We start from the raw sequence: 11118 nt of genomic DNA, 5'->3' as shown, positions 1-11118 counted from the left end.
AAAACATGATCTCTGGAGAACTGAAGAATTCACAAAAGGAGTAAGAGGTCAATTATTGGGAGGTCAGGAAGATTCTCTAATACTATTCATCATCCATTACATTTGACTGCTTCTTTTCTCTATAATTCGGCTTAAATAATATGCAAGCGACAATATTTTGTTTCTCAGTCTTTCGTTTTAAGAAATATAAATAAAAACTAAAGAAAAAAAAATCATAAAAATATAAATTTTAATTGATAAACATAATAGATTGGATCGACATAATCAGCGACGCCCGTCTGAATAGGGGGAAGACATCATGCAAATTGATTGATTAAATTAAATAATTAAAATGGTAAAACCATGGTAAACAGCTGTTATTCATTGACTAGGGTCCTTTCAGTTGTATTTTGATTATGAATCCCCTCTCACTTGTCTCATCGAAAAAATAGGTTCTACTTGGTTCTGTCAATTTTGTTGGGCTTTTTCGTTTTAATTTCTGTTGTATCTTGGTCGGTGAATTATTCATATGGCGGAAACTCTGATATTGGCGCTATTTCTTATATTGATACAGTTCGGTATGCTCCCGATGTTTCAGCTGCATGACCTAAAAACATGAGGGAATCCTTACTGTATCATTAAGCAGTCTGATTAGTCAATAATTCATCGGTAACTCACCAGTGGTGTATCGATGCTGTGGCATCGACGCCCTGTATTCTCGGTTCCAGCGAGAATTATTCAGCGAAAGAATAAAACCACCAGCTTTTCTTCTTCACAACAGCAACAGGAAATCAATTGTAATCTTCAAGCTGTTGAAATCTTCAAGTGATGATCAATCTTCCATGTCGAATCTGTTACGTATAATGAATTTATCTAATAAAAATCAATCTACCATTGATTTTGATAATTATGTACACGCAATAATACTAATAAATTATTTACAATGAACAGTTACAATACCACAGCCAGTCGAACGGTCAGGTATTTATCATTATATCAATCTCCCTCTGCTTCTCTGCTTTTTATGTTTAGCAAAATTGTAATTATTGAGGATTTAATGAGACAGGTGACAAGTGACACTTTGACTGATCATCGTGTTCTACTCTTGCGCTTACGCTTATACGCACAGGACGGATTTCTCTCATTATCATCGTAGCAGTAATTAACTCTAGGTGCTTTTCTCTGTAACAGTCTCGTCTGTCTCTTTGAATTTTTAGTCGGAGACTTTGGCTCCTGAACTTTCTTCGAAGGCCTCGATATTTGTCTACTCTCCGTACTCGGCTTACGTGCTTTGATTGGCACTGGTGTACTAGTGTCGCATTGCTTACGCTTACGATCGTCGTTGAAGTGATAACCGTTGATTAAATCCTTCTCGTAATCACGTCTGATTATTTCAGTGGAATGAATCTGATGATTATTCAATCCAGGTGATAATTTCATGTCGTTAGTGGGCTCCAGAGCGGCTATGAATATCATAGGTATATTCGGATAATTCTCAATAGGCTTCTCTGTCTTGACACTCGTCTCCCCAAAGCTCGTAGACATCATGCTAAACCGCTTCTTCAAAGGCAACTTCCGATTGACATCTGTCTTTCCAAATGTTTCCTGTATGTTATTGTCAATTTCATTATCAATTTCAATCTTGTACAGGGGTTTCTCATCGAATGGCTTGACATCAGTCTCGTGCGCTGTCTTGAGACTGCAATCCTGCAGGACCGAGGACGGCTGAATTCCAATGTAATAAACACCATCAATTCCACTTGTCGGCTGCGCCTCACCCGGTGGAATGATGCATTGAGAGAAGTGAGTGACAATGTCATAAGGACAGTTTAAACATGTGCATCTCAATGAGTTTTGATGGGAATGCATTGGTGGAGCTGATTGATTGACTGGAATAGCGCAGGTAACAGAGCTGCAATTTTGCCGGCAGGAGATGTACAATTCTGAAGTGGGATAGTTTGCGTGATAGAGGGATGTTGTGGCTGGAATATGAATGGAATGTGGGTCGACGAGATCAGAGGGACATCCATTAAATTCCTGCCTTATCCTGTGCCTTCTCGGTGATTTAACTTCTATACTGTTGACTGTCTTCTTCATAGCGGTTTTCTGGAGATCAATTGCTCGACCAGTGTCGCTTGAGGTGGTCACTTTGACCTTTTGTGCACGTCTGGGATCGTCAAATGTTTGAGGTACCGCTGGCTGAGGAATTCTGTACATTTTCTCGTAAATTTCGTAAGGGTAATTTGCCTCGTCAATGCCCTCCATTGGGGCGACTTTGTCACTCATATTATTGCCCTCCTCCCCTTCGCGATTCTCAACTGCTTTGTTTATTATGTACAAATTGCTATTAGGAGATTTCTGATAAAGGAACACTGTCTCGCCACTCAGAATGACATTTGGCTCCTCCCTCTCTGATTGCATCGAACTGTCGGCTGAACTATTTGGACACTCATTATCTTCATCAGTGGGTAACTTCTCAACATCCTCCGACGATGATACTTCAATCTGAAGTGCTACTTCGTCGATGTCATCATTGGGACATATTGGAATTGTACTGCTTGATAATTCGCCTGCGTTGTTAGGCTGATGCATCTCGTTAACACTTCCCAACTCTGTTAGACTCCTGTAATCTTTGACTTTGATAATCTCACGATTTGCATTACTTGGATCACTACTTGTTGTCGTTGTACTCAAGTGGGCCGCATTTTGAGATACAATAGCAAGTAATGAGAGACCGTCTATAGGGAGCTCTTGAAAGTGACCATTAGCGATTTTCTCCGGCGAACAGTCGAGCATCTCCCTCCGTCTCTCCTTCAATTTGTGATTAATATGAAGTACAGTGTCCCTCTGGGACTCAATAACAAAATTTGTACTTGCAGAATTTGTATCATCAATGATTTCATCCCTTAACATCTCCGTTATATTATCTTCACATTTTAATTCGTTAATTTCAGTCGTTACTTCAAGCTCATTCTGAACTTCTATTTGTACTTTAATTTCACTCTCAATCGTTTCATTATCCATGGTTATTTTACAATCATCATTGTTTGATGACGCTGAGATATCCTGCAATGAAGGATTTACATTATCGTCAGTTTCTGATACTTTTAGTTCATCAGACGGCTCGAGTTCAATGGTTTCAGGCCTCTCCGTCAAGCTCAGACTATCGATACCAAGTGCACTTGTCTCTGTCTCTTGATGCTCCTCAATAATCATGGATTGAGTTCCATCGGTTGTGAGGAATAATGATAAATTCAATTTGCGAAAATCTTCAATGGTGCTATCTTCCTTGGAGATGTTGTTTGTTATTTTCCTCTTTGCTACCTCTTGTAGCCACGACAAACGTCTGCCAGATTTTTTCAGCTTCGATACTCTACCATTTGTATCGTCAGTTGTTAAATCGATTAAAACTACTTCACCCAATTTCTTGGGTATTCTACGCGGTAAAATTTGAGTTTTTGGTGACAATTTATCGGTATTTAATTTTATAATTGAATTACTCAAAATATCATTTGATTGGTTGCTAATGTTCGAATTAACTGTCGATTTATCTTCAGGCTGATTATTATCGTAAATTGAGAGATGCGTCTGGAATTAATACATTGTAATTAGTGTTTTCATAATTAGTTATTCATACGAGTGTGGTGTTATTTAATGAAAATACAATTTGTGTTATCAATATTCATGAGGGTGTTAATTTGATAAAAATAACATACCTTGGTGGCTTCACTGTCCTCGACAAGCGGCGGATCCCACGATTCTTTTACGAATTTTAGGAAGTTCTCCGCTGATCTCTCCAAATCAAACTTCTGAGTTAATAAAATCTCTGTGGTGATTTTTTGGGTATTTGGCACTTTCGGTAGTACATTATCAATAAGATACTCTGGTAATGTAGACGGCGACGAACGCAGAGACTTCCTCGCCCTGACAGTTATGTCATTCTTCACGGGAGAACCTTTATTTATTCTTCTCCAAATACGATAGATGAGAAAATATCGAACGTACATGACACCGCAGGTAGGATGTTCTGGTACCTTGTTAAGGATTCTCCTGAAATGTCAAAAATTTATTATTACTCAAACATCGATGGAGTGGATGTGTCAACTGTCACACTAGAGAAATTTGAAGTTGAATGAACTTACTCTATAAGTGGATCTAAAATCTGCTGATAAGTGGAGCTCAGGAATTGCACTTTCAGAAATGTATCCATGAGGTGTTGAGGTGATTTATCTGCAGAATAAATAAGAAAACCATCGCGTTAAGTTGTTGTGAAATTGAAGGCCAGAAGACAGTTTTACACAGACACTGCATTTTTTCCACAAAATACTCTGATGCCTATAAAACCTCCACTGAGAAAAATATATATTTTTACCAAAGATTCAGTTACTTGAGAGGAGCATTTATTTTTCCAAAATCGTATTTCTCTTGAATGAACTCATTCAATGGTTATTCATTCAGTTTTCCTAAATTTCTAATTTTCTAGAGGGAAGAATTTCGATTAATTTTTTAATGGTTATAATTATTGAGGGAGTTCACTCGAGGTTATGATTAACATGATCATTTTCTAGAGCAATACAATGGACATAATTGGAACCTAATGAGGATTGTCTGGGAATGACTCCACTGGAGAAATGCGGTATTGAAAAAATAAATCCTTCTCTCAAGTAAATGGATATTTAGTGAAAATAATTTTTCTCTATGGGCTTGATGGTTTGCATTAAGACCTTGCCTACAGGAGCTGTCATCCTCCCATTCTGATTACAGCATTCAAATATGGAATATATGTGCTGCAACCTGGACGCCACATTGTATATTTTTTTTATGTTTGAGCTTTGTCGTGATGAGGGCCTTCGCATTTACCCGTCGACCCAGTTTATTTCAACGATTTTCATTTCAAATCGTATTTTGTGTGACAGCGCGGTCGTAATATTCTTCTGTTGCATTGTGTAATTCACATTTGTAAAGGTTGAATTTGTCGTGTGCAATTTAACAGGTGTAATTGGAACATGAAAATTCAAGAAAAGGAAAATCCACCAATCTGCGCTGGATTTCTGTGAATTTTCTATTTGTCTTGAATTAAACAAATCGAATTGCGCACAATGAAGTAAACATTCATAAGTTGGAATTGTACAATGTGTAATTGGGTTGGTAAATTCCGACGTAGTAGAATTCAATATGTATATGAAGTATTCCATGTTCCGAAAATGGCGTTGATTGACTTTGATTATAAAGAGTATGAAGTAAATTTAAATGTATACTTATATGTTACATTTTTTTGTACATAATCGAAGTCGTTCTGGAGTGTTTTGACCAAATTTGCGGAATTTCGAGAAGAAAAATTTGAAAATAAAATAGATCCGGTATGGAACCCGACTTGTATGACGACTCAAAATACTTGTTTTGATTGTAAGAGTTACTGAAAAAAAGATGAGAAAAATAAAAGGTGACATAATTTTGAAAATTCAAATTTTTCAATTTTTTTTTAATTTGGCATTATGAGCACCTAGGGATTGGAAAAAAAATTATCCAAAATCTTCTTATAGATGGTAGAAAAAGGAAAATTTTGAGCCGTCATAAATTAAAATCTGCTGAATAGAATCCAAGTTATTGAAAAAAAGGAAAAAAGAAAAAATCATATCTCCGAAATGAGCTGTCGAAAAAATCTGGAAAAAAATTGAGAGATAGTTTTCGTAGCCCCCCAGTCGTAGAAAAAATCGAGATCGATTTACAAAAGGGTCAGTATACCTCATATATGTAGATATGGAACTTGGAATTACAATTTCTACAGGCAAATATGGTGTTTAAAACCAAAACATTACATGCTTCAACAAATGAAGGGACTCTATGGTGATCAATATATGAAAGGAATTATCGACGAAAAATCTCGGTAATCTCAGCAAATTTTACTGTAATCGTGAAGCTAATCGTTGAGCAAAACGTGATTCAATAAAAAAATATTTCAAGTGAAGAATATCTTACGTTTCGTTGAATAAAAAATGAAATGTGTGACGGCAAATATTACGGTTCCCTGTACCGTAAAGGTACTAATACCCGACAGCCTAAGGTTTCTGCTGGACATAAACTTGAGTCACTAAACTGGTTGATTTCAAACTATATGTGCGAAGGATTAGGGACATTTATCGGCATGTTCTCCACATAAATGAGTAAATTTGCATCTCTATTTTCGATTATTCAAGAAAAATGAAGTTAGTTAATGAGCAAAGTCTAATGTTCCAATATCCGAACGCCCATCTAATGACAGGCTATTTGAATGGTTCCGATATCCGAACGTCCAACGGCCTAATATCCGACAATGCTATTTAAATGAAGGCATAAATTCGGCGACTTAGACTCCACATATTTGGAAACGACATGGAAATGGACAAAAGTGAAAATTGAAGAAATTCCTAGACATTGAGTAATTATTTTCATGAAATCCCGGATAAATTTTACCACTTGAGAACAAATTACCAGACGAGTAAATCAGTAGCAAAGCGGTAAAACGGTTTAAGTCGATTTTGACTATTGACCAGTTTTCAATAAATATCTCGAAATCTGAAGGAGTTGGCAACATTTTTGTCATGAATCTTTTTATAGTTCTCAATTCACTCTACAAGAAATGTCACTACGAAAACTTCGTTATCTCTCTTCGATTTAGAGATATTCCTTGAAAACTCAGCTGAAGGCTGTCGACTTGAGGCGATACGTCGGTGAAATATAAAAGACTTCACTGGGCCTTGGGACCCATTGAATAGTTTATGAAATATGACGGAATATGGTAATAACTAGGGAAAATCTCGGACCCGATCGATTTTACCCCGTATAACCACGAAAAATCATCATCATCATCAAATCGGCATCATTTTTTCCTGTTTTTACCGTCAAAATGCTCCTTGCGCTGTAGTTTTCATACGATTTTAGATTTTTTTTTCAAAATGTTCGTTACACTTCAAAGAATAAAGTTAAGCATCCGTTTTATTACTCTATTGGCAATAGATCATGAATAAATGAATTTTGAATTTCATAAATTTTTAACCCACCTTTTCGCTCCAGGTTAAAGGAAATGTTTTAATTAGCAGAAAAAAAATAGTTTACAGTGAAAATCACAAAACAAAGAATAATTAAATTGACAAATAGTTGAATGTAGCCGAAACCCCCAATTTCTGGACGACTTGGTCATATTTTTATTTATTTATTAAATGTTGATCAATAGAAGAGAATAATTGATCACATGATTGTACACAAGTGATATTATGGAGAGGTGAAATAATTAATACAATTTTCATTTTATTTGTGGAATATTCAATGCAAGTTGAAATCGTCCAGAAACTAACCCCCGTCCATAAATTGACCTGTTTACCCTATATCACAAACTGTTCAATGGGTCCGAAGGCCCAGCGAAGACTTGAATTTCACCGACGTATTCCCTCAAGGGGTAACGGAAGCCATCACAAAAGTTTGTTTTTTCAACCCATTTTTCTCCGATTGTGTCGAATATAAATGGCTGAAATTTTCACCAAGTATTGAGGGGAGACTAAGTGTTGTCCCCCATCTATCATTTTTCAGATTCTTCGCAAATAAAATGCAGAAAACTTAACGACACAGCTGATGCAAAAAAATAATAGATGGACGACAAGGCTTAGACTCCCCTCAATACTTGGTGAAAATTTCAGCCATTTATATTAGATACAATCGGAGAAAAATAGGTTGAAAAAAAAAAACTTTTGCGACGGCTTCCGTTACCCCTCAAGCGGTAACAAAAGTTCCTCGAAATTTTCAAACAAATTTCCTGCTCAAGTTATTACTATTTTTGCCATCCAAAGCACATAGACATCATCATCATCGCCTCCTGGAGATGAATGTGCTGTGATTTGTAAAAATATCGATAACTGTCGGCAGGAAATTTGTTCAAAAATTTTGAAAATTAACGGCATTCTATTACCCCTTAAACCGTTTTACCGCTTCGCTACTGAAATGTTTGCAGCAAGCAGAGAAAATTCACCGTTCGTCTCCCATTTTGCCTCGATTACAGAGTGAAAAACACCTAGAACGGAATTCCACTCCGCGATTATATACATTTTTCAGTAAATTCTCCTCAACTTTTTCTACGTCTAGATAATTTTGTCGAGAAACTGCAGTGTCGGTGCTAAAGTATACCGGACGGAAAATGGATGATGATGTTCATCATTGACTCACCTAAGCAAATGTAAAGGTACGAAATTAGTCGAGCTGAAATATTGGTTTGTGCCTCACTGCTCCGTTTTGATGCCTTCAGCTCCATGTCTATGTACATTGCCAACAAATCGGACATTGTGTCCATATAAGCCGCACATTCAGTTTCCTGGAAGGTCTTAAATTCCGTTCATCATTAATGGTTCATTGATTATTCAATGGATGTAAAATAAACTTTACTATCGCAGGTAGGAATGATGAAATAGTGAATGCTCTCACCTCTTTTTGAGCTCTATAGCAATACAAAAAAAAGAGTAGAGTTTCACTCATAGAATCCTTCAATTTTTCCACCTGGAGTTGGCTCGTCTGACACTCATTAACAATGGGTTGTATGTTTCTGCAATGAAAAATTCTCAAATAATACTTTTTCACATCCAAAAACAGATTATTGTGAATAGTGTACTATTTTTCATATTGCCCCAATTTGAGAGATATTCCGTATCCATTTGAATATCCAACGGAATGCAGACAAGCGTTATAATGTAATTAAGATTGTGACCAACTACTTCGATCTTCATTCAATCCTTTACTAGAAAATTCTAATTTACGTGGATGCCCTGCGACTACTGTGCATCCGTTCCAATTGAAAATGCAAAATTAGTTGTTTTGACAAGTGAAATGTTGTTTTAATGAGCAATCAAAACCAGTACACAGGAACACGCAATTACTGGTATCAACATTGTGTTTAAGAATAAACAATACCATCAAACAAAGCATCAGTGCTTCCAATTACCTTGCGTAATATGTCATTAAGGAGATCAAAGAGCTGGGACGAAATCGATTGAGCAGTGACATTGCTTTGAACTTTTCCATCCATGATCGACCCTCCATACCTGATAAAATATTTATTCTTGTTACATTTTATTTCGCCATTTCCGAAGTAACAGCATCGTATCACATCAATTATCTATTTTCGTATGAATAAACAAGCGACTCTCCAGCATCTACGTTTCATGGCTTTTTGGAGTGTCCGAAGGCAACTGCCTAGCAGGTGCTTTCTCCAATTTTCCATGCCCCCCCGTTCCACAGGCCACCATAGGCCCCAGTTTCCCACCGGTTCCCCGATAAAACCGGAAAATCCCCTCGTAGAAAGGCGAGTCGTTACCCTCGCAGTCCCACGCCCCAAGAAAAACGCTTTCAAAAACCCAGGAAAGAGGCAAAAACCCTGAACATCGCCCAGTGAATAGACAAATACCAAGTTCGGCCGTGGAAACCCCTTAATAGAACCCAACATATTGATTATTTTTCGGGCTAACGCGTCCTCGTACATACCGAAAACTGTTTCGACACGCAGTATAAACTACGTACAACTTTTAATAAAAACACAAAAAAAAATCCTCAACTCCACTGATTCCCCCACCAAAGTGAATTGTACAAATTCAAAACACGCAAAAAGAGGCATGCAATTTTATAGGTTACAAAATTGTAAACAATGCGAATATTTTCCGAAGATGGCCGAGTCAGCAAGGAGAAGGGAAACGAATTGAGTAAAACTTGCCTTTTGACGCAGCTGAATTTTCCACACTGTGCGCCAGCTCCATTATCTCACTTATGTTATCGTGGAGCATAAAACCAATGGTTATGAAATATCAATGCCGACTGCTTACCCATAAGACACTGACGTTCCTTGGTATGAAAAATAACCAATGATAATGAACTAAAAGTCGTGAGCTGGAGTGAGTAACTACCGAGTGCTCGTCCATCCCCAAACTGCGCTCGAGACCACGGCCATATTGACACTGGGTGGCAGGCAATGTAACGTAAAGTCATAGACATTGCTGCTTATAAGTAGTTACGATATTGATACATAGATAACTACTATATCGACTGAAGTGACCCGGCAAAATTAAAAATCTCTGTTGAACCACTTCATAATTTTAATTCCATGAAAGAAGAATATCAATTTTGAGAGAATAAACTGAAAAACTCACGTAACCGGAAAGGAAGCAATAAATCTTAAGCTGTCTCAACGCAGTTGAGAACACCCGAAAATAAAGCTTTTTTTTTCACTTACAGACTTGTCAAGTACAATTTGAACCTAACAACAAACCATACGCGTATGAAAAAATTCTAGAGGATATGCTATAAATTCTATACGATAGGAATTTCCTATAGGAAATTCTATGGAGAATTCGAACATTTCCTATTCATTTCCGATTCTTTATCAGGTTTTCCTATCGTGTTCCTTGGAGGATGTCTTATAAGATTTGATATGAAATTTTCAACAGGATTTCCTATCAAATTTAGGGGCATAAAGGTCACAATGAGGGTCAAACGGGTCATATGGATATCATATGAAGGTAATTTGATCCTCATATACATTTGAGCCTCCAATGACCTCTCATGACCCCGATATGGCCCTTATATGACTCTCATATGACTCCCACATGATCCCCATATGACCCCTACATGAACCCCATATGACCTCCATATGGCCCTTATGACCCCAAATTTCATAAAAATCCTATAGGAAATGTTCGCATTCTCCATAGGATTTGTTCATACGTGAAGAAATGAAAAAGCACTACTTGCTCGACTCCTTTTCGATTTCGAAAGTTGCTTATAGCGCTTTTCTTTTTTGCCGTGTTTCATGGAAATTGAAATTTATGTGATCAGGCCCGATAAACCGCGATTCTAACCTCGCTTCGCTCGATTAGATCGCGGTTTTCGGGCCCAATGACATAATAGTATATTGTGTCATTAGGACCGTGAACGGAGGTTTGCGATGAGTGTGAAGCTGCTAACTCACACGAATCGCAAACCGACGTCACGGTCCGTATGACACATACTATTTTTTGTCATGAAGGCCCGTTGGCGGCACGGGGGAGGGGAAGGGGAGGGGGTGCAGAAGCGGGGCGGAGAAAATATTGAAGAAAAAGAGATGCAAAATCCTAAATTGAGATTCGA

At 37.4% G+C, this 11118-nt stretch overlaps 1 protein-coding gene across 5 annotated transcripts; it reads right to left on the bottom strand.

The window, feature by feature from the left end:
* Window positions 1-128: 128 nt before the first annotated feature.
* On the bottom strand, window positions 129-9926 carry LOC107046855. Of its 5 annotated transcripts, XM_015269573.1 has the most exons (9): window positions 9710-9926; window positions 8945-9044; window positions 8431-8548; window positions 8176-8329; window positions 4122-4209; window positions 3696-4029; window positions 922-3567; window positions 658-830; window positions 129-586 (listed from the first exon to the last, which is right to left on the bottom strand). In XM_015269573.1, the coding sequence occupies exons 1-7, from the start codon at window positions 9777-9779 to the stop codon at window positions 1069-1071; spliced, it is 3363 nt and encodes a 1120-aa protein (XP_015125059.1). In that variant the 5' UTR covers window positions 9780-9926; the 3' UTR covers window positions 129-586; window positions 658-830; window positions 922-1068. The 5 variants fall into 5 exon arrangements, with proteins under 5 accessions (XP_015125059.1, XP_015125058.1, XP_015125061.1 ...); XM_015269572.1 differs by having other exon boundaries at window positions 658-3567; XM_015269575.1 differs by having other exon boundaries at window positions 658-3567; window positions 8176-8320.
* Window positions 9927-11118: the final 1192 nt, after the last annotated feature.

The sequence above is a fragment of the Diachasma alloeum genome, unplaced genomic scaffold (assembly GCF_001412515.2).
Source record: "Diachasma alloeum isolate Michigan unplaced genomic scaffold, Dall2.0 Dall_scaffold_02453, whole genome shotgun sequence".
NCBI classification, from domain to species: Eukaryota; Metazoa; Arthropoda; class Insecta; order Hymenoptera; family Braconidae; genus Diachasma; species Diachasma alloeum.
The sequence above is the reverse complement of the archived record's forward strand: the minus strand, read 5'-3'. Positions and strand labels throughout refer to the sequence as shown.